At 59.9% G+C, this 22,606-nt stretch overlaps 1 protein-coding gene across 7 annotated transcripts; it reads left to right on the top strand.

The window, feature by feature from the left end:
• Positions 1-1,788: 1,788 nt before the first annotated feature.
• Positions 1,789-21,458, top strand: GGA1 (golgi associated, gamma adaptin ear containing, ARF binding protein 1). Of its 7 annotated transcripts, XM_070506902.1 has the most exons (18): positions 2,007-2,230; positions 2,676-2,724; positions 5,861-5,945; positions 7,258-7,333; positions 8,344-8,442; positions 9,487-9,610; positions 10,042-10,142; positions 10,821-10,901; positions 12,022-12,162; positions 12,240-12,321; positions 13,455-13,562; positions 14,253-14,405; positions 17,569-17,633; positions 18,091-18,257; positions 18,802-18,992; positions 19,853-20,022; positions 20,246-20,356; positions 20,448-21,458. In XM_070506902.1, exons 5-18 carry the CDS (start codon positions 8,359-8,361, stop codon positions 20,556-20,558), a joined length of 1,689 nt encoding a protein of 562 aa, XP_070363003.1. In that variant the 5' UTR covers positions 2,007-2,230; positions 2,676-2,724; positions 5,861-5,945; positions 7,258-7,333; positions 8,344-8,358; the 3' UTR covers positions 20,559-21,458. The 7 variants fall into 7 exon arrangements, with proteins under 7 accessions (XP_014706728.2, XP_070363000.1, XP_070363004.1 ...); XM_014851242.3 differs by lacking the exon at positions 2,676-2,724 and having other exon boundaries at positions 1,789-2,230; XM_070506899.1 differs by lacking the exon at positions 2,676-2,724 and having other exon boundaries at positions 1,795-2,230; positions 19,853-20,166.
• The last annotated feature ends 1,148 nt before the right edge of the window (positions 21,459-22,606 follow it).

The raw sequence follows: 22,606 nt of genomic DNA, 5'->3' as shown, positions 1-22,606 counted from the left end.
ATCCATAGTGCTTACGAATAGTAGTTCCTACTCATTCATTTATTCAGTGCTTGTTGATTGAACACCTACTATGCACACTTACTCCGTCAAGCCTCAGGGGATACACCAGTGAACTAAACAAATTCCTTGTCTTCATGCAGCTTACATCTGGTGGGGGAGAGAGACAAAAAAACACGGTAGAAAAGAAATATACAGTGGCGATAAATGCTAAGGAGAAAAGTTCAGCAGACAAAGTGGGTAGAAAGCACGTGTTGGGGGGTTCACTTTGCAGACACCCTTTCATTGAAGTCTGACAAGCACGTTTCAAATGAGAAGCTGAGATCTGGGGAGGCTAAGTGACTTGTCCTGGGTCATACCGTTTAGAAAGCAGTGAAGTCAGAATTTGAACCCAGGTCAAATCTAGGTTATCTTTAAAAAGTGACTCCTGACAGCATGGATATACCCATAAATCAATGCGGTAAATGCGGTTGCCTGTTATTTCTGTAATAATTCATTTCGGTAATAAACGAAACAAATGGAAAGAGCTCTTAAGTACATATTACGTTACAGCTTTTATTGAAGAATGCAATAAACATACACATCACTTTCCTGTATAATGTTAATGGCATGCCAGGAGTTTAGAAAAGCATCCCAGTCTGCTGAATGGTTGAGTTGAGGGGAAAAACTGACCCAGCACAACCCTCTCATCTCCCAAATGAGGTCACTGCGGTTCTGCAAGGTGAGTCGAGGTCGCCCGCCAAGGGGACGGCCGAGCAGAACCGGATTCGCCAGATTGCCTGGTCTCGGTGGCGCTTTAACCCCCCGGGGACCGGGAGGGTGGAGAGGGCACCACACTGCGAACGACCCAGGTGAGCCCGAGACCTGGCCCCCTGGGCGTGACATCACCAGGCGGTCCCGGCCGGGGGTGCGAAAGGCCGAAGAGGACAGTCTTTGAAGGAGAGAGACACTGGAGAAAAGGCCCCGAGGCTAAGAAATCTGTTCCTTCTGCCCCCCCCCATTCCAGTCTGGCCCCCACCAGAATCCTCTGCCTACTGTCGCCGCCTGGACGTCTCTAAAACAAAAAGCCGGACTTTGTCACCGCCCGTGAAACTCTTTAACGACACGGCCAACATAGCTTACAGAAAAAAAAAACTAAACGTAGGACCTGCGTGATCTCGCTCCAGCCTAGTTCCGGGCCAACATTCCCTGGAGCCGGACTGAAATACTTTCAACGCCCCGAACTCATCGCGCTCCTTCTCCCCTGTGAGCTCTGAAACGTTTTGTTCCCTCCACCTGGAATACCTTTTCGTACAAGGTTTACCTGGAGAAATCCGACCGTCTTTCAGCTACATGTCACCTCCGGGAAACCTCCCCCGACAAGACCCCCCCCCATCCGCCACCCCCGCCCCAGTTTGGATAGCGGGCCCCTCCTGTGTTGCCGCTACCCCGTGGGCTTCCCCCATCACACTGTGTGATAAACATCTGGCCTTGCCTTTCTCTCCCAGCGCCCGTCAGCGCAAAGCAAATGCAAAGCGCATTCAATGACTGCAGCACGAATGCAGGAGACGGCGCAGGGTTCAGGCTCCGCCACTCGCGTGACCTCAGGCAGACTAGTTATCTGGCTCAGAGGTCTGTTAGGAGGATTAATGGATTAACGTATTAACAGGGCTTAGAACAACGCCTGGACCCTTGCAAGCAGTCAACAAACTTTTGACGCGCCGTCATCTTCACCAACGTACGTCACCGCCCATTCAAAGGACCCTCCCACCTTCGCATCTGAGCGGAAGTACGCGCCAGGCCTCCGGAAGTGACCTCAGAGCCCCTCGGAAACATGGCCGCCGAGCGTTCCTCCGGAAGCGGTCATTGGTATCTCCGTGACGCAGAACGAGTTAGAGCGTCCTGTGGGGTTTCCATGGTGCCGTGCTCAGCCCCTAGTCCCTCCGCTTCCTCTCCCGCCTGAGCGCCGGGAACGAGAAGGCAGGCGGCGGGTCCCGCCCGCGACGTAGACGCAGCTGGGGGAGGGGCGGGGAGAGCAGGTGACGCTCTGGGCGAGCTCGTTCGCGTCTCGATGGTGCCGAGCGCTCGAGTGCGCCGTGCCCGCGCCTCGGGGCGGACGTTGCCCCTTTAATCGGCGGAGGGCGGTGCCGCGGAGGTCCCGCGAGAGCGGCGGGGGCCGGGGGGCGGTGCCGAGGCTGGGGACCCGTGTAGATGGAGCCCGCGATGGAGCCAGAGACTCTGGAGGCGCGAATCAGTGAGTGTCCGGGAGGGGCGCGGGCCGGACCGGAACCGGAACCGGGGGGCACGAGGCGGGCCGCTTCCCGCGGGGGCGGGGTACGGGGCGCCCCCTCCTCACGCCCCGCCCCTGGCCCGGGAGGGGCGGTGCATCGAGCCGGTCCCAAAGACCCTGGGGTGGAGGAAGACCCCGCCAGCTGCGCTGACCACCCGCTTCATCGCGGGGAGGAGACAGCAGCCTTCAGCCCCATTAGGCCCAGACTTCCCCCGAGGAGCGGACCCCCCAAGTCATCCCCTAGGAGGGAGCAAGCGAGCGGCCCCCAGGGTTGCACCTCAGACCCAGGAGGGAGGGACCCTACTCCCCGTGGGCCCCGAATCCCCCACTCTGGCCCTGCATGGCGTGACTCTCTCCTGTCGATTCCTTGAGTCTGCAACTACTCAGATTTGCTTGTTGCCCTGCCCAGGAAGGAAGGACTCACTGGCCCAGCTGATTCCCCAAGCTCTGGCCACACAGTAAGAACCCCCCAAACCCTACAGGCTTGGAAGGATCCCGTGTCAGACTCTAGAAGTAATTTGAAGTTCTCTGTCACTGCCCTGAGCCCAGCCCCTCAGACTCTGCACCTCCGCTCAAGACTCCTTTCCCAGCCCTTGCTGAGCGTCCTCCAGAGGCCCCTGCACCTCCTTCTCTGTCTCCTCAGACACAGCTTCCTGCTACTCAGGCTTCCGAGCCCCCACACCCTCCAGCTGAGCTCCCTACCCCACATTGCTGGTGATCCTCACAACCCTACTCCTGGACTGCCCCGGAGAGCTGTGGCTTGCCTCTCCCTGGGCTTGTGACAGCTCCCTCCCGAGTCTTTGCTCCTTTCTGTGCCAGGGCGTCAGGGAGGCCTCTGGGTCTGCCTTCAGCTCAGCCCCTTGGCCCTGGGTACACCAGGGAGCTGTGCAGGGTGACTTGGGGTCATGACCAGCCCCTTTTAAGCCAGACTTGAGCAGAGTTGACCCCTGAGGTTGGCCCCAGAACCACAGCGTCTCCAGGGATGTTTCAGAGTCAGTCTGACCAGTGGAGGCCGGGGCGGGGGGGGGGGGTGCAAAGGAGGCACTCAGTGGCCATCGAGACTGTTCCGGAACGCCACAAGTGTCCAGGGCTTAGCAGTAACTTGGGGGGATGGGCTGGGCCCTGGCTGAGAGATATGACAGGCCGAAGGACTTGAGCTCTGGGTGATGACAAAACAGTGTCAGGTTTAACAGCAATGGGGGTTTTCTGAGAGGCCAAAGAGTGTGATCTGGGAAACAGAGAGGAGTCAGAACGCCTGGTTTGGCAGCAGGCTGGACCTAACAGATTGAGGCTGAGGTGGTTTTCTCTTTGTCTTCCCCTTTGTGCCCCAGCAAAATTGTGAGCCCTTGCGGTGGCTGGAGGTGAAGGGTAGCTTCTCGTGGGGTAAATGATGACATTGTCACCTCTGTGGGGTGACCGGGTGGAGTCACGCCCTGTTGTGAAACACTTCCCTCCCTCCCTGGGTGTTCTCCCCTGCTGCCTGCTGGGGAAGGTGCTCCCCCCAGGTAGAGGTAAGAGGGCTGGGGTTTAGTGGCCAGGGCCCGAGAAGTTGGTTAGATCTCCTTGCACCCAGAGGCCCTCGCTATGAGCCAGATGTGGAGAGAAAGCTGATGTCTCATGATGCCGCTGCGGCTTCCTCATTGGCTTCTGACTTAGGAGTGGTCTCTAGAACCAGCTTCTCTGTCCTCACTCAGACTCACATGTCTTTGACACTTGAAGGGACTTCCTGTTTCACAGTCCTCCAGCTGAGTGTCATCAAGTGGGCAATGTCCACCCCCATTCTGTTTTTCTAACTCCAGACTGGTGCTGCCCAGCCTCTGGCCATGTTGGAGGCTGAGAGGCAGAGTAGATGGCCACACTGACCCTGGGGGGTGAGAGTGCCTGTTCCTGGTGTCCCTGAGTGGTCAGCAGGAACTCCATTTCTCTGAGGGTCTGGATGGCTCTGCAGGGCTCCTGGCATGGAGATTAGTACCCCCAGAGCCAATACTTCATTCAAATCTCTGCTCAGCTGTACCTCCTCTGAGAGCCCTCCCAGAGAGCAGCGCCCCACCCCCAAGGCTCCCTGTACCTTCTCCCTGCTCTGTTCTTCTTTGTAGCACTTTGCAACAGGATACAATATTCTGTGTTTGTTGTTTATCTGAGTAGTCTCTGTTTTCCTGTTGGGCTGTGAGCTCCAGGAGGGCAGGGTTTTTCTTGTGCAGTGCTGGGCCTCCAGCATTCTGAATATTTATTGAATAAATAGGAATTGACTGAATGGCTGCCAGCACTGGGATCCCAGGGCTCCAGGGCTCCAGGCCTCCCACCACAGCATAGGGCACCATGTGCTGGGTCCCCAGCCTCCTTCTGTCCACAGATCCTCCTTTGTGCCACCTTCAGGGCTGTGTTCCCTCCACACCACCTGCTCAGTGCTCAGGCTTGGGCAGAGCTGGCCAGGAAAGGGTGAGGCTTAGAGACAGGCTCTGGGGAGGTGGTCCAGCTCTGGCTGCCTCCACAGCCTACCATGCGTAAAGTGTTTTGTCGTCCAAAATCAATCCATATTTCACTCCATCTTCACAAATGGGAAAACAGAGGTTTGGAAAACTCATATAACCCACTTGATTGTTTAACCAAAGTTGGGGGTCAGGGAGGTGACTCTCTGGCCTTTTTACCACCCTCTCCTGTCGACCTGTTTGCCCTTTCCTGGCCACGACCGTTCCTGGATTCGGACTCTCCCAGAACCTCACCCCTCCCTGCCGGCTGCTGACCCCTCACTCCTTCATTTGCCAGGGGGAGGCGGCTGTGCACACAAGTGGCTGGGATGCCATGCTGTAGCAGGTTGGGCCTATGCTGAAGGTCAGGGCCTGGGGGCACAGAAGACTGAGCTGACCCAGCAGTGCCACCGCAGGCGGGAGCAGGGGTTATGGAAGGCTTTCTGGAGGAAGTGATACCTGAGCCCCACTCCTTCCCAGGGCCGGTCACGCTCTGCCCTGTGCTCAGTTATCCACAGCTCTTCTCTCACGCAGCCCTTGAGCTGTTCAGGGGCATGCCATCCCCAGCCCGGTTAACTCCTTCCACCCGCTGTGTGAATGTTGCCACAGCCTTCCCTGGCCTCGGGCCCAGCTGAGTCCCCTCGTCGTGTCCCCACGGCTCCTTTGCCTCCTCTGTCATGCTGTATTGAGGGCCTAGCTTCCCTTGGCCCACTTCCCAGCTACACAGCTCCTTGAGGGCGGGACTATGGCTTTTTTTCCTTATCTCTGGATCTCTGAGCATAAATTCCATGAGAATTGTGGGAACACTGTTTTCAGGAGCAGAATCAGGGGCACGTGGTCACTGGGGCAGGTATACAGGGGAGGAGGAGGGGAACAACCCCTGAGCACAATCTCTGAAAGGGGGGCCCCTTGTGGAGAAGCTTCGAGAGGAAGCCAGTGGACAGGAACTCATCTGTCCATCGACTCAGCTGAAACGTCAGTGCTCGGGTCTTGAGGCTGTCAACACAGGAAGCCAAGGGACAGCCTTTTTCATGCACTCAGTAATGCTTGCTACCCCCTGCTGCCAGGCTAGGGAGGGGAGAGGCAGGGGCCCCTCTCCAGGCCACACCGGTCCTCTCTCCTGCAGACAGAGCCACAAACCCCCTGAACAAGGAACTGAACTGGGCCAGCATCAACGGCTTCTGCGAGCAGCTCAGCGAGGACTTTGAGGGGTAGGTGACCGTTCCCTCTTTTGTTCACGTGCTCAGCAGAATCCGCTGTGTGCCTACCCTGCACACGCCAGACCCTGGCCCCAGGCAGAGACGGGGGTGGGTTGAGACCCACTTTCCATTCTTAGTGTGATCAAAAATCAATGATGGCAGTGGGCACTTTGTGCTGATTGCCTCTTGTTTGCCACCCTCTCAGGTGGTCCTTGCTGGACCCATTTTACAGGTGAAGAAACTGAGCTTCAGGGGACTCAGCAGGTGCCCCAAGATCTCACAGAGAGAAAATGGTAGTCCCAGGCTTGTCAAGCCCAGGCCTGCCTAAGCCCCAGCCTGTGCCTTTTGGGGGAGGACGTTCCAGAGGCAGAACTGCATGCTCCCCAGCTACGAGGAGGCCAGCAGGCCCTTTGCTCAATGAAGAACCAGAACTGACTGCATTAGCATCCCCTGGAGTTCTTGTCAAAATGCACACTTGGGCTGCACCCAGACTAGGACTAGACTGGCAGGGGGCCTGGCGTGGACTTGTTGGCAGGCTCCCCAGGTGGTGCTGAAGGTTGGGGGGCACAGCTCACTGTGCTTTGCCCCCACTGCACCTCCAGGAATACAGGCACTCCACTCGGGGAGGCCATGCGTAGAGCGTGATGCGTGTGTGCGGGGTCCAGCTGCTTGGGTGCGAGTCCCGCCCCCTGTTAGCTGAGTCACCTTGGGCAAGTGACTGCTTCTAAGCCTCCAGTTCTTCACCTGTGAGGTCGGGGGATAGTGCACCCTTCCTCGGAGGGCTCTTAACAGAGGTCAGGCAGGGAAATGCGTGCGAGGCGCCTCACACAGCCTGAGCGCTCAGTACCCGTTAGCTGTTACTGTCACCAATGACAGGTCTTTTATGATCTGGTAGACAGCGTCCCCACCTCTACCACGAAGCTGCTCTGATTTCCCCCAGCAGAATGTCCTGTGCCAGGGAGCTATGTCTGCCCATCTCTTGTGATACGTTGTCGTGTTCTGCTCCCAGACTGGGCCCTGGAAGGCTGTGGTCATCTCTGTACTTGCCTCTATGGCGAGCCAAGGACATGGCAGGTCGTAGTTCTCAGTAAAGCCAGCCAAGGGGCTGAGCTCGTGCCTTTCAATGGTGCCCAGCCTGCACTCCCTGCCTGGCCCCGCCCTGTCATGCCACCAGCTCTGCCCCTCCGATCCAGTGAGGGAGCTGGGCGTTTGCATATGCCCTGCAGAAGCCTCTGAGAGCTGCAGCTCCAGGAGGATGGTGTGGCCCTCTCCTTGGTGCCTGGGGCTCTGGCTACTCTGGCTCTGTGCTCTTCCTCTCCCCCAGGCCTCCACTTGCCACCCGGCTGTTGGCCCACAAGATCCAGTCCCCGCAGGAGTGGGAGGCAGTCCAGGCTCTGACGGTGAGGAGAAGGGGAGAGAGGGTGCCAGCCATCCCCCAGCCATGTGGATGGCACTGGGGGAGGCTAGGACTGAGGCTTTGGGTGCCATCAGGCTCTTCTTTAGAGCCCAAGGGGGTTATGCCACTATGGCCTAGAATGGCTGGACCAGCCCCCAAGGGTTCCATGGCAACCAGTGGGCCGGCCTCCCCTCCAGACTCTGCACAGTGAGGCCTTTTGTTGGGAGGAAGCCCCCTCAGATCGTCTGGTCCAGGGTCCCCTGCTCCGGCTGTGCATCAGCTCTGTAGGAGGCTGCTTAAGCATATAAGGGCTCCACCCCAGACCTGCTAGATCTGAGCTCCTGCAGTATCTGCATGTTTATAAAGCTCTCCAGGTACATTACGGAGCCAACCCAACCCATCAGTGTCTCTAGACACAGGACAGCATTGTCCTTCCGCAGGGGTATGAGGGGTGACGCCTAGGCTTGGGTGAGAGGTTTGAAGCTGTGCCAATAGCAGAAGAGTAGCGGGGTACACTGTCTGTGACCCCCAAGCATGGGCCACGTCACAACTGACCATGTAGCAAAACTGATTGTAGGGAGTGGTGGATTTCCTTTTAATAGTTAGGTATTTATTTCAACCTGCTTTTTTTGGTCAGATACGTGCTAGTCATATGATTTCACAGATGGGTACATTAGGGTAAGGCCAAGGTAGATGGTACCTATTTAAGTTTAAAAAAACAATCAAAGGGACACAGTAAGAAAATAATTTACAGGTGGTCCTCAGCCGAGGCCCAGCCGTGGAGGGGCTGCGGTGCTGCTGCTGGTTGGGTGCGGCAGGCGCCAGAAGTCAGCCCGCCCGCGGGGCCTGAGCAGTCTCTGGGGCCTCTGAACCGGAGTCCTTTGTCCTCAGGAGTCATTCCCTCCCTTCTAAATGCCCGTCCCTGGGTTCCTGGACCCTGGCTGAGGTGGGGGCGGAGGCTGCCTCCTCTCATCCTCCCTGGGGGGTCCCTGCACCCCCTCACCACCCCCCCAGGTGCTGGAAACATGCATGAAGAGCTGTGGCAAGAGGTTTCACGACGAGGTGGGCAAGTTCCGCTTTCTCAACGAACTCATCAAGGTCGTGTCTCCCAAGGTGGGTGCTCCTGGCCTGAGCTCAGACCTGCACTGGCAGGCGGGGGTGACTGACGGCCCCTCATCCTGGGGCTCCCACTTCTACTGCTGCCTCAGCCCCAGAACTCTGACCCGGCAGGAACACAAACCCTTCCTCACTGTCCCCTTCACATAGCTGAGTCTAGGACAGCTGGGTTTCTAGGAGAAGCGCTTCCAGGCTGACCGGTGGCAGGCCGGCTGTGGCCCGCCTCGGTACTTAGGGAGGAATGATCACAGGGCTTGCATCCAGCTGCTCAACAGCTGTCCCAGCACGGGTGGCTTTGGCTCTCGGACCTCTCTCTGCGTACCCACCTGGATCTCTAGTGGAGGGTCTCCTTGTCCCCACTGTACAAGAGTGGCCTCCTTGAGGCCTTGGATGCTGAGGTCCCAAACCTAAGTGACAGATCCTGCTGGGTGCAGATGGGCAACACTCCCATCTTGGCTCAAGGAGTTCTAAGTCCTCCTGTAGGACATGGACATGTCACCCTTCCTCACTCAGACCCGTCCCTCGACCAAAGCAGCTGGATGACCCAGCTGGCCCCCCTTTTCCTCCCGGGGGTGACTGGTGTGAGAGCCGGTTCCCTCGGCCCAGGTTGCTGCTGGGAGGCTGTGAGTAAGGCCTGGGCCCAATCAGTTCCACACCTGCCCCTTCCCTCGTCAGCCTGGAGCCTGGTGGCTCCTCCTTCCTCAAGTCACGGAGTTTAGCCTTAGATGAGCTGGCCGTGAGTGGGCCCCGGGCTCTGTGCCTTACCCGTGTCAGCTCTGCATCCTCACCACGGTGCCACTGCTATCACCCCCACTTAACAGGTGGGGAAACTGAGACACAGGGCTGGCACAGCCAGTGAGCGGCAGAGCTAGGAGGTGAGCTCCGTCTGTGCCAGGCTGGTTGGGTGGGATGTGAGGGCCCTGTGGGCCAGAGGGTTTCTGAGGGCGTCCTGGGGAGGCAGCCAGGTTTGGGTTGGAGTTGGGGCTGCACTGAGCGAGGCTGGGCATTGTCGAAGGCCTCCTCTCCCCTCGGTCCCTGAAGTACCTGGGCTCTCGGACGTCGGAGAAGGTGAAGAGCAAGATCTTGGAGCTCCTCTACAGCTGGACGGTCGGCCTGCCCGAGGAGGTGAAGATCGCAGAGGCCTACCAGATGCTCAAGAAGCAGGGTGAGGCACCAGCGTGGGGTGTCACCCGCGGCCACCTCCCTCCTCTCCGAGCGGGGGCTCCAGCGGTTACAGGGGCTTCCGGCAGCAAGGTCGTGGGTCTGTCCTTTAACGTCTCAGGAACGTATGGCCAGGAGGGCCTTTTTGTGGCTCTGCCTGAGGGTAGCTTGGTGGAGAGAAGGTGAGTGCAGGTTAAGCTTCCCCTCAGGCACTGGCCGCCATAGAGAAGCCTCAAAATACGGGTGCTCAGGCTCTCCCCACGCAATTTGACGTGGTAGGTCGGAGCAGGCACTGGCTGCCGAAGTCCAGAGCCAGTGTGCTGGAGAAAGACTGTCCCACGCTCCATCCTACCCTCGCCTCCCCCGATCCCTCGTCCCCCTCCCACGCCTGCCCCTGGGCCCTGCTGACAGCCTGCCCACACCGGTCTACCCCAGGGATTGTGAAGTCCGACCCCAAGCTTCCAGATGACGCCACCTTTCCCCTTCCTCCTCCGCGGCCCAAGAACGTGATCTTTGAAGACGAGGAGAAGTCCAAGGTGAGGCTGCAGGAGGGGCAGGGGAGGCCTCCAGGGCCCACTGGGGGTTAGTGCATTCCAGCGCCTGGCTGCCTGCCCTTGGAGCAGAGGCTCGTGCCAGCACGGCCACTGGAGTAGGTGACAGACAAGCGTTATCGAGCACTGACTGCATCCTGTACACTTCCCACACGGTGCCCGTGCATTTAACAAATGCAAGAGTGGTCCTGGGGTTGGTTTGAGGGCATTTCAGGGGTTGATCAGGACTTTGTATCTTTGTGTCTTTGATTCTTTCAACCATAATTTTATTAGCTTTTTGTTAAAGAAGGATGTGCTCATGGGCAAGAAATTAAACAGCCCAGAGGAGGTCAGATGGAAAGTAAGGCTCCCCTCTCCCCAGTGCGGCCCCGGAGGGTAACCGCTGTGAGGGTCCTTGGACGTCCTTGCAGGAGGGTTGTCTGGCCGTAGTGATAGATTTGTTGCACCGTTTGTTGAGAACCGACTTATGCTGGGCGCTGTGGGAGCACTTCTGTGCAGCGTCTCAGCTGTCCCACAGCCACCCTGTCAAGTGTCAGTAGATTCTTGCCATTTCACAGAGCGTTTAAGTAACTTAACTCATATCCCACAGCCGGGAAGTGGGGAGCCAGAACGTGACCCCAGCCCAGGTACTGCTGTCACAGTCATGCTCCTCTGTCCCTGCAGATGCTAGCCCGCCTGCTGAAGAGCTCCCACCCTGAGGACCTCCGGGCGGCCAACAAACTCATCAAGGAGATGGTGCAGGAGGTGATGGCCAAGCCCAGAGCATAGGGGGGAGGTGGAATGGGGGTGCTGAGCGGGGCCACTGACGTGATGTGGTTGTGTGTGTGTGTGTGTGTGTATGAGGAGCCCTGCAGTGACCCAGTTAAAGGTCCGTCACAGCAAAGGAGGAGCCGACTGACTCTGGGGGCCCCAGTGGGCAGAGCCAGGGCCAGTGTGTGGAGGGAAGAGTTTTCCAACAGCCGACCTGCCCTGGGTGGGCTTCTGCGAGGCTGACTCCCTGTTCCATGAAAGTTAGGAATAAATTAGACCTTACTATGTTTAAAGTATTATATACATGTGTCTGCACATGTATGTGTATTTATATTTTTGAAAAGGAAATAATGTGTAGCTTGTAAGTAAGTAACGTGGGTGCGTGCTGAAACTTTTTTATTGATAAAGGTAAGTCGTCAAAAAGGTTTGCAGTCCAGAGACCCCGAGGGCAGAAGATCTGCCTGCCCTCACAGCCAAGAGAAAGCCAGGGGTGGCTCCTCTCAAGGAGGGCGATTGTATCGGATGGCGCAGTACAAGCCCACATTTCATTCTGCGAGGGAAGAACATGCGTAGTAAGCAGAGTGGGCCAGGGATAGTGGGGTCACTTCCTGCAGTGGCCTTTTAAGGCCATGAGCTCCCCACCGTTTGCCACACAGTGACAGACTTGGGAGGGGTCACTGCATTAGTTTCTAGCTTGTACTTGGTGACCACTAAGGTCCCTTTCATTCTCAAGTACAGGAACTTCCTTTCAAGGGACAAACACAAGGAGGGCGAGCGTCGTGTTAGGACCACAGGCGAAGGCCCTGGTCCTCCGGAATCACTTGGCGAGTGTGTTGGAAACCAGATTCCTGGGCCATCCCTGGAGATTCTGATGGGCTCATGCAGAGGCCTGGGTTCAGGGGGCAATGGCAGGAGGAAAGGAAGTGAGCCCAGGGTTGGCCAAGGGCTTCTTAGACCAGAGTGCCCTGTTCTGAGCATGAGGGGTCCTTAGCAGGGTGCAGTGAGCTCCCCCCGGCCGCCCGGTCCCATCTCATACCCAGCCAGCAAACACTCCAGAGTGGTGTAGGCCAGGCCTGACCCGGGCTCTCGGGGCCGTTGACTGATGCCTCCCTAGGACCAGAAACGAATGGAGAAGATCTCGAAGCGAGTGAGCGCCATCGAGGAGGTGAACAACAATGTGAAGCTGCTGACGGAGATGGTAATGAGCCACAGCCAGGGGGGTGCGGCGGCCCGCAGCAGCGAGGACCTCATGAAGGTGCGCCCACCTCTGCCCAGTCCCTGCCCGCTCCAGGGCCCCTGCCGGCCCTAACCTGCCCATCCCACTGCCCCCAGGAACTGTACCAGCGCTGTGAGCGGATGCGGCCCACGCTATTCCGACTGGCCAGTGACACAGAGGACAATGATGAGGCCTTAGGTGAGCCCTGGGCAGAGTCTGCCCTATCCCGCCGCCCTCCCCACCTCTCCCAGGCCCTGCTAAGTATCCGCAGTTGGAAGGAGCCACCACCAGGGGGCCCCCTTCTCCAGCGCTGACCTTGAGTGTCTCTGGAAGGAGGAGGGAGCAGTGAGCAGGGGCTGATGTGGTTGAGAGACCCTACGGCCAAGCCCCTTCGCAGGCACCTCATTTACTGCCCACGGGCTGCACAGGAGGGAAAATTGTCCCCATTGCATAGCTGGGGCTCAGAGGAAAGTCACTTGCCCAGATCATGGAGTGGGACAGTGGCAGAGCTGGGGTGGACCGGGGGCTCTCTCCCTCCAGACACTGCCTCCGTAATAAGGGTGAGCTAGAAACTGAGAGCAAACCCCGTAAGCCTGAGCCGTGCTAGAGCTGGCCCTGTGGCCTCTGCCAGGGCCATGTGTCAGGTTCTCGTCTCTGCCACCGTGTCAGCCAGGGCCTCTTGGGCAGCGGTCTGAGTACCATCTCAGCCCCTCCTTCAGCGGTTTACTGAGGGCCTCTCGTGTGCCTGGTCCCCACCCAAAAGGCTCACTGCCCAGGTCCCTCCAGGCCCTGGCCCCTGAGGAGGTCCTGCTGATGACGGCCTAGTTTGTGCCAGGCACTACTCTAGGCCCTCGGGGATATGGCAGTGATCAAATTCGACAGAGCACATCCTCTTGGAGCTTGTAGTCCCATGAGAGGAGACAGTAAGGCAAGGATGTGAGCCGTGGCGGTTTGTCAGGTGGTGCTAAGTGGCATGAAGGGAAACCAGCAGGGAGGGGACTGGGTATTGCAGGGTGGGAGTTAGGGAAGGCTCCTGAGGTGACTTTTGGGTAAAGACCTGAAGGCAGGTAGGGATGAAGCCATGCAGAGATCTGGGGTAGCCAGACAGCAGGGCCGGTGTGGAGGCCTGGAGGCGGGAGCACGCCCCTGTGTCTGGGGGCTGGCACAGGACAGTGGTGGGGGCAGGTAGCGGAGGGCTTGGGTCTGAGTAGACGAGATGGGACGCTGCCAGCCCCACCCCCTCACACGAGGGCTGGGGTCAATGCGGGTTTCTGTGCCCTGCCACAAGGTCCCCTCATTCCTTATGGCCTCTCCCCTCCTGTCCATTCCAGCGGAGATCCTACAGGCCAACGACAACCTCACCCAGGTGATCACCCTGTACAAGCAGCTGGTGCGGGGCGAGGAGGTCAACGGTGATGCCGCGGCGGGCTCCATCCCTGGTGAGGAGGTGGTGGGGAGCTGGGGAGGGGCCCGCCAGGCTGGAGCTGGGACTGCCAGGGTGACCCTGGCCCCTTAAGATGGGGAAGGGCCCCAGGGAGAGAGCTGGGGACAAAGTCTGTGCCAAGCCTGCAGCTGTGGGGGGAGGAAGTCTGGATGTGGCACAGAGAGGGGAGGGAGCCGAGGGTTTGGCGAGGACAAGGAGAAGAAGGAAGGTCTTTCTTTCGTTTGACAAATCTGGCACCTGTTGTGTGGGGCTAGATGACATCACCAAGGCTTAGCTTAATTATCGGAAGACGGGAGGGAGAGTTTGACACATGAACATTACAAGCTCGGCTCCACCAGAGGTAAAATGACAGCCCTGGGGGACCACAGAAGAGGGTAGAGTCGGCCCTGTTCAGAGTGGTGGGGAGGGCACGACACAGAAGCGGCAGACTTTAAGCTGGGCCTTAAAGGATGGGAGGCAGCTCGCCAAGTAGAGAGAAGAAGGCGATACAGCCCAGACTGAAGGCGCGCTGTGCTAAGGAGAGGGTCTGGTGCGCAGGGTCCGGGGGCAGGGCAGTGCAGCCAAGGAGGGGGAAGCAGGAGGGTTGTGAAGGGCAGGGACAGGGTGCTGCCCCCAGCCCCCATGGACTCCGAGAGCCTGCGCGGCCTCCACCCAGGACTTGCCTGACTCTCCTTTCCCATCCCAGGGAGCACCTCGGCCCTTTTGGACCTCTCAGGCCTGGATCTCCCTCCTGTGGGCACCACCTACCCAGCCATGCCCCCCCGCCCTGGTGACCAGGCCAGCCCCGAGCAGCCCAGCACCTCAGTCTCCCTGCTTGATGATGAGCTCATGTCTCTGGGTGAGGACAGGGCCAGGCCCGGAAGAGGGTGGGCTTGGCTGCAGGTGGGGAGGTGGGGGCGGTGCTCGCAGCACACAGTGCAGCTTGCAGAGCACGGTAGGTCAGCGTGGTATTCCTGCAAGTCCTGGGGTGGGGCGGGGGGGGGGCGGGTTGGGCAGTAGGCCCATTTCACAGCTGAGGAAGCTGAGGCTCGGGGAGATTAAGGAGCTTGTGCAAAGTCATACAGTCAAAGGGTGAGGCTGACCAGCTTCTGATAAGCCAGCCACACCTAGGCTCCAGTGGCTGGAAGGAAAATGGAAGGATTTCCCTGTGGCAGGTTAGAGCCCAGAATTGGGAGCTAGCCAGGCAAAAGTTGAGCATTTCCCCACCCACTGAGGGGAAGAGGGAGGACTGGGGCCCCGCAGCACCACGAGCTCCAGGGAACCTGGCGCCAGAAACAAGGCTCGCCACATCCCAGGCTGGCCCTAGGCGGGGCCTGCGGTCCCCAAGGGCAGGATCAGGGCTCCCGAGCCTGGCAGGGAACCAGGCTCAGCCCTGGGGAAGAAGCAGAGGGTGCCCAGCCGGCCAGGCAGTGTTCGGGTTTCCCTGTTCGGGTGCAGCAGCCCCAAAGATGAGCTTAGAAGCAGGAGAGCCTGGTAGCATCCTCCTCACAGCAGCCCGGAGGCTGTAAAGAGACAGCCGTGTGGGGCTCCATCAGAGGAACTTGAAGGGAACGTTGGGAAACTAACTCGGAAGCCAGGAGTCAGCTGGCTTCCTGAGCCAGTGCCAAGATGAGACCCAAACCTGCCAGCCCAAAGAAGCCGTGGCCGGCTGGGCCCCGGCGGCCGGCCCCATGAGGGAGGCCTGCTCCCTACCCGGTGCTGCCATGCGGTGTGACCTCAGACACCCCCACCCACCACCTGAGGTGTGGGCTCTCAACATCCTCACTTTACAGACGTGCAAGCAAGGCCTAGAAAGGCGAGGACTTGCCCAAAGGAGGCACCAGGTTTGGATGAGGTGCTCAGAGTCCGGAGCCTCCCTCTGGGCCTCTGCTGCTCTGACTCAGCTTCTCAGCCGGGAGAGGGAAGTGAGGACTCGGAGCGGGAGACGAGGGGGCACCAGCCCAGGTCGGGCTCCTTTCTGTAGTCATGTCAGCCAGCGCCCTCTCTAGGGGGTCCGACCACGGGGTGTCTGTGGGCCTGCCTACGAGTCTCCCCACCTGCTCCCCTTTCAGTCAGAGCCCCAGGGACTCAGAGAGAGGCCCTGTCCCCGTTTTACAGGGAGATAAGGCTGATCAGCGACAAAGCGCACAGGCCCATCTTCCCGCAGAGCCAGGGCCGGGTGGCAGCTACCCAATGGGGCAGTCGGTGTGCACAGCCCGGTCCCCCAGCGAGTGGCTGTGGCTGGGCCACCTCCTCGTGAGAAGCGAGATGTGCTTTGCACTTCCTGTCCCCGAGTCACTTCGGAAGAGCGCTGAGCCTCCAACTTCCTCTGGTTTCTTCTCACAGGCAAAGAATATGTGGGAACAGGAACCCAAAGTGCCAGGGCAGCGCCCGCCCCGCTCTGGGGAGTGCAGGAAGCCTTGGGGCCCCAAAGGGGGCTTGTCCCAGCAGGTCTCTGTGGCAGGAAGGGTGAGGGCTGGGGGCGGGCAGGCAGTGTGGGCTTCCTGTCTGTCCAAGAGGGTGCTCTGGCACTGTGCAGGCACTGCATCCGATTTGTCTGGTTTATCACTCACAATAAGCCTCTGGTGTAGATGCTGCCATTGTCTCTATTTTACAGACAAGGCACAGGGAGGTTGTCACCAGTCTTGGGTCACACAGCTAAGTGGCAGAGCTGTGTTCAAACTCCAGTAATTAGGCCATGCTCTGTCCAAGTCCGGACTCTGCTCCTTTCTTGCTGTGTGACCTCTGAGTGTCCATTTCCTTATCTGTAAGAGGGGATGAGGACCGCACACCTGCCTTTTCAGGTTGTCTGAGGATTAAGTGAGGCCTATGTCTGAAGTGCCTGATGCTTCCAGGGGCATAAGAAAGGGTCGCCATTCCCACTTTGTTGTGAGAGGGGTGGCCAGTGGAGGAGGCCCAGGAGTGCCCGCTTCCCCTGCCAGATGGCACTTCAGGCTGGACCTCACTTATCCAGGACTTGCCAGAAGCAGAACTTGTCTTCTCCAGGTACAACCTTGGGTGAACTTGGCTAGAGCGTGCTTCAGGGTGGCAGAGGTCAGACCTGTGGGTGACCTCCTGCCTTCTGGTCAAGCAGGCCAATGAGCAGGGCCATCCAGGGGGCCCACTGCTCTCCTTTGCACCAGGCAGCCTGTTGGCATGTGCCAGCGTGGACAGCACCTTCAGGGTCGGCCCAAGGCAACCCTGCCCTTGTGCCCATGGGGACAGTGTGGCCCAGCTGGCACCTGGCCCATGGTTGCTCAGACTCTAGGGCAGGCCTGGGCCCAGGGCCCTGTTCACCGCTCCGCACTGCTCTTCTGACATTCAGAGGGCGTCCCTTGAGTTGGTGGGTCAGCACAGGGTGCTGACCCCTGCTGCCTGGATCGGGAGGGTAGGAACCTCACTTGGTGTCAGCCACTCTTCCCCCCCCCCCAACCTCCATGCCAGCTCCCAGCCATCAGCTGATGAATAGAGACGAAAGTCCTGACGTCTGTATTTGAGTTGGCTTCTGAGCGGCCATAGAGGAAGCACGTGTGGGCCTGGAGAATGGGTTGTCAGGATCTTTGGTTTCTACTTCTGCTCTGCTGCTGGTTCCCTCTGAAAGTGGGAGTTTTTGCCCTTTGAGCTGAACCTCTTGGAGGAGGGGATGCAGGGGGCACGGTGGGAGCCAGGGAACCCCAGCCAGCACACTGTCCCCCGGTTCTCTTGCCTCTGCTCAGGAATCCAGCTCCTTGTGTGTGTGTGTGTTTTTGAGGAAGATTAGCCCCTGAGCTAACGTTCACTGCCAATCCTCCTCTTTTTTGCTGAGGAAGATCGGCCCTGAGCTAACATCTGTGCCCATCTTCCCCTACTTCATTTGTGGGACACCTGCCACAGCATGGCTTGAGGAGCGGTGCATAGGTCCACACCCGGGATCCAAACTGGCGAACCCTGGGCCACCAAAGTGGAACGTGTGAACTTAACCACTGCACAGCGGGCCGGCCCCAGGAATCCAGCTCGTTTACCTCTGTCTTGCTTCCCCGCAGGCCTGAGTGACCCCACACCCCCTTCAGGCCCAAGCTTGGATGGTGCTGGATGGAACAGCTTCCAGGTAGGAGGGGCTAGGAACTAGCCTGACCTGTCCAGGGGGCAGAGCAGCTGGGACAACAGCCTGAGGGGCAGGAGGGCCCTGGGTCAGGGGGCGGCGCGGGGCTGAGGCATCATCCCAGGCGGAGGAGCAGGGCAGTCCTCTCCTGCTCCAGGCGCATCTCTCTGCGAGCCCAGCCTCGGGGCTGGGGATGGGGATTCCCTCTGCCTTTTCTCTGGAGGCAACTTTGAGGTCTCTGGAATGTGACGGTTTCTGGAGGGGAGCCCCAGACCAGGCCCGGTCCCTGATGGCCTTGGAGTGAGAGGGGCCCGGGCCCAGCAAGAATGTTGTCCCCGTCTGTGCTGCCGCTTCCCCACATGTCACCTGGAGGGAAGGGAGGGAGCCTCAGGGTGGCGCCAGGTGACGCTGACACCTTTCAGCACACCCCGTCACCTGCGTTCTTTGTATGCCCATCCAACAGTCGTCTGACGGCTCTGAGCCCCCAGCCCCCACTCCGGCCCCCAGCACGGATAGTCGGCCCCCAACACAGACGTCCTTGCCATCAAGCAGTGGTCTGGATGACCTGGACCTCCTGGGGAAGACCCTCCTGCAGCAGTCGCTGCCCCCGGAGTCCCAGCAAGTGCGGTGGTGAGGGCACACTCTGGTTGGTATGGGGTGGGAGCCCTCCCTCTGTCCACAGCCAGCAGCTTCTCCTGGGCTTTCTCTGGCCCAGACCCTTTCCCAGGCCTAGCAGAGAGAGGCCCATTGCTGGCTGGTTCCTGTGAGCAGTGGCTCCCGGAGCCCCACCATGTGCCAGGCACTGCACCAGTCTCAAGGGCTGCAGCAGTGGCTAAGGCAGGCACAGGGCCCGCCCCACAGAGCACGGGGTTTATGAGAGAAGGGGACCTATGCCGTGCTCACACTCCCTCCCCCGGGCCTTCCTGGCACCTGGAAAGACTGAAGGCCCAGAGGGCCAGCAGTGAGGAGGACACTGAGCCCCAGTGGATGGGGTGGGGGTTGGCGGGGGAGGGAGAGCAAGAGCTGCATGTCCCAAGGTGAGGAGACCAAGTCCAAAGAGACAGGGAGCTGGCTGAGCCAGCCGTGAGGGTGAGCCAGGAAGCCCAGCCTTTCCCGTGCCCCTGGTCTCTTGGCCACCGAAGATTCACCTCTCAGTGCACTGTTCCGCACTAAGGGAGAAGCAGCAGCCAGCCCCCCGGCTCACGCTCCGGGACCTGCAGAATAAAGGCAGCTGCAGCTCGCCCAGCCCCAGTGCCACCAGCCTCCACACCGTGTCCCCTGAGCCCCCCGGGCCTCCGCGGCAGCCCACGCCCACTGAGCTCTCGCTGGCCAACATCACTGTGCCCCTGGAGTCCATCAAACCCAGTGAGTAGGGCAGGTTGTGGGCGGCGCGGGCTGGGAGCTCTGTGTGGGGGAGCAGGTGGGAGAGCGCGGTCTTCTCCCAGCCCTGCCTGACTTACTGGGGAGCTCTGGGAAGACTTTCCTCTTCCTAGGACTCAGTTTCCCTCATCTGTCCCAGAGTGGTCACACAGCTGCTCCATAAGCTCCAGGGTTACACAGGCAAGAGGACTGCTTATGGATGTTGAGGCAGGGCCTGGACACAGAGAGGTTTGGGCCTCCCCCAGATTGTGAAACCGAAGCAGGATGAAGAGCCAGGGCCAGGCCTGGGCCTCTGCTGCCCAGGAGCACTAGGGGGGGCCACTCGCTGCACCAGGCTCTGAGCAGGTGGATGAGCACTGGCTGGTCTTCTCAGCCTTGTCCATCTTGTGAGCTCACTGTCACCGAGCTTGTCACACCCTTGCTGTCCCCAGGAAGTGGGTGGTGGTGTTCCTATCTTATCAGTAGGGAGGATTCTGAGCTTAGAGAAGTGGAATGACTGTCCCAGAGTCACAGTGACAGTGTGACCCAGCTCGCCCACAGTCCTTCACTCCAGCACGCCAGGAAGCAGCCGCACGGCACTGGGGGACCCCTGGCTATGGCTCTGTCCCGGGGTGGGTGTCTTGCATCCACCATCACTAGAAGTTCACCCGCCCCATCTGGGCATCAGCGGGCGCCCTTGACTGCACTGCCGTCCAGGGTGGAGGCAAGGGCCTCAGATTGTGGGTTTGTGGCTTCACTCCCAGTGGAGCAGTGGGTGCCTGATGGCAGCTGGGTGGGGGCGTTGGTTGGATGTGCTTGGGCTCAGGGCTGGCCCCCCGTCACCCTCTCCCTTTTTCCCCTGCCAGGCAGCATGTTGCCAGTGACCGTGTATGACCAGCATGGCTTCCGGGTCCTCTTCCACTTCGCGCGAGACCCGCTGCCTGGGCGCTCTGACGTGCTGGTGGTGGTGGTTTCCATGCTGAGCACCGCCCCCCAACCCATACGCAACATCGTTTTCCAGTCAGCTGTCCCCAAGGTGACACGGGCATGCTCTCTCGTCTCAAGGCAGGGTGACCTGGGCTGGATGGGAGGCAGCTGTCCTCTCTCTCTCCTTGGGGAGCCCGGGGGTAGAAGGGAACCAAAGGACAGAGCCCCAGGACACCAGGGGAGGAAGTGGCAGGTAGGCTGGGCCTGGTTCCTCAGGGACGGGAATGAGAAGCCGAGGCTAGCTGTGCCCCATCCCGCCCTCCTGTCCGCAGGTCATGAAGGTGAAGCTGCAGCCGCCCTCGGGCACGGAGCTGCCGGCCTTTAACCCCATCGTCCACCCTTCAGCTATCACCCAGGTCCTGCTCCTTGCCAACCCCCAGAAGGTGAGGGGCCCAGGTGTGATAGGGGGCCGCCATGGGGTGGGGGCAGCCTCTTCCCCCCCTGACCCTTCTGCCTTCACTGTCTCTGCCCCAGGAGAAGGTTCGCCTCCGCTACAAGCTGCTCTTCACCATGGGCGACCAGACCTACAACGAGATGGGGGACGTGGACCAGTTCCCCCCACCCGAGACCTGGGGGAGCCTTTAGAACAGAGAGGGGCTGGGGAGAGGAGGGGCAGCGACATTGGCCCATCTAGCCTGGGTGGGAGGCTGTGTGGCCAAGGACACCCTTTGTTCCCATGGCCATAGCCCCTGGGCCTGGTGCTTCTCCCCTCACCCCTGTGGCCCCCTCGTTCCCCTTGCCCTCTCCCCTGCTAAGCCAAACCCAGCAAGGAGGCTGGGCCTGGGTTTGCACTGCTGGGGACCTTCACCACGGGGGATCCTGGAGCAGGGGAGGGCTGCAGGGCCCTGGAAGGACTTGGGGTCATGGGGAAGAAGCATGGCTGTTGGGCAAGGGCCAGGACCTCAGCCCAGCCCCGAGCCCAGCCTGGGGTGGGGTCATCCCCGCCTGTCTCTTATGCCTTATGGGAAGGCCCAGCCATACCTCGGGGGTCATGCTGGAACCGGGGACCAGCTCAGGCCTCCTCCATAGGAACCGGGTGACTGTGGGGTGATGCCTGCACCCCCAGCTGTTTGCACTCTCTGGTGTGTGGTTTGACTCTCTGCTTTTCTTTCTGAGTGGCCCTGTGGTCACCCTCTCGGGGGGGCCCAGTTAGGGGAGCCCCACCTGCGCCCCACTCCTCCTGGGGGTCTCCTTCCACTCGCCTCACCCCTTTGTTCTCAGGCCTCCTGAGGGGCTGTGGGCTGTGTGACGAGTGGCCAAGGGGAATGCCCGAGGTGAGTGGCCCTAGCTAGGGCTCCTGGGGCTTCTGGCCAAGGGAGGTCTTGCACTGGAGTTCTCGGGGTGTCTCCTTCATTCGTTGGCCTGTGCTGGGGCCTCCTGTGCGTGTCTCACCTCTGTCCATCCATCTTTCCGAAGGCAGAAGTGGGGTCACTGTGTGTGTGAGAGCAGGAGTATTTATGGAAATAAAACGTCCTTTTTCCTGGACCAGCTGCTTTCGTGGCCCTTCTGAGATGGAGGGAGATAGGAGGGGTCCAGGAGTAGGCGGTCCTGGGGCCACCCTGCAGACCTCTCTGCGTCTGTGGAGATCAGGCCGTGGTTCTCCCCACCACTCTGCACCCTGCACCGGAAGAGGCCCTGCCTGGGGGCCTGTGGCCAATGCTGAGTCACCAGAGAGAGCCCAGGGCTGTGGCGGGCCCAGAGCTGGCCTAGCTGGAAGTGAGTGGCCGCTGGGGCCTGCGGGGAGCCTCAGCAGCTGCAGACACTGAGGGGGAGGCCCCTGGCTGCTCACAACTTCCTCCTGCTGTACTTAGCCCTCAGAACACAACTGCGGTGCAGAACCTCCGAAGAGCTGTGCCTCGGCTTCTCCCTTCACAGGGGGCTGCTCCCAGGAGGCAGGGCCCCATGCAGCTTGTTTCTGGAAAGGCCCCAGGCCGCTGCACCGGGCCCCTGCCACGAGCTGCTGCAGCACTGCCCCGCTGGTGACATCACTGTTTTCTCTTAACTGGGAGGCTGGGGTCCAGGCCCGAGGGGGTGGTTTAGCAGCCACGCAGCTGAGAGAGCCAGCCAGTGCAGAGCCGAGCAAGGGGACTTAGTCTGGGGAGTGCCCGCATGGTGTGGAGCCAGCCCTGCATGCTGCTCTGCAGGAGAGGGACAGGCTGGGGAAGGCTGCCCGCCATTCCTCCTCCCTGGCAGATGCTGGCAATTCCTGCATGTGAGAAACCGGTTTCCCTTTGGCTAATCTAGTGCTTCCCAGTCTGAACTGAGCCTCTGAACCCCTTTCCGGAGATACTGAGACGCGCTAGAGGACAGCCCAGCCCGCTGCCTCCCCAGCCTGTGCGTTTTTCCGTTTGGCAAATGAGGGGCGCTTCTCTGTGCCAGGCCCCCGCTGGAAGTGCAGGGTGAGAGCCGCTTTGCAGTGGCTGCATTGGCCGGCTGCCCAGTGAGAGGGAAGGAGGCCTCGAGCCGAGCTGGCACTTCCAGCTCCTCCCCCGCCGGAGCCTCCTGTGAGGTCCCTACAGTGTGACCCCCACTCTGGACACACTCCTCCTGCAGTGGGCCTTCCAGACCCCTGCCCCCCAGCCACAGAGCGGGTTCCTGTTCCCTCCCTCCAGGCGGGACTCTGCCTGAACACT

This window comes from Equus asinus, chromosome 4, assembly GCF_041296235.1.
Source record: "Equus asinus isolate D_3611 breed Donkey chromosome 4, EquAss-T2T_v2, whole genome shotgun sequence".
Taxonomy (NCBI): domain Eukaryota; kingdom Metazoa; phylum Chordata; class Mammalia; order Perissodactyla; family Equidae; genus Equus; species Equus asinus.
The sequence above is the reverse complement of the archived record's forward strand: the minus strand, read 5'-3'. Positions and strand labels throughout refer to the sequence as shown.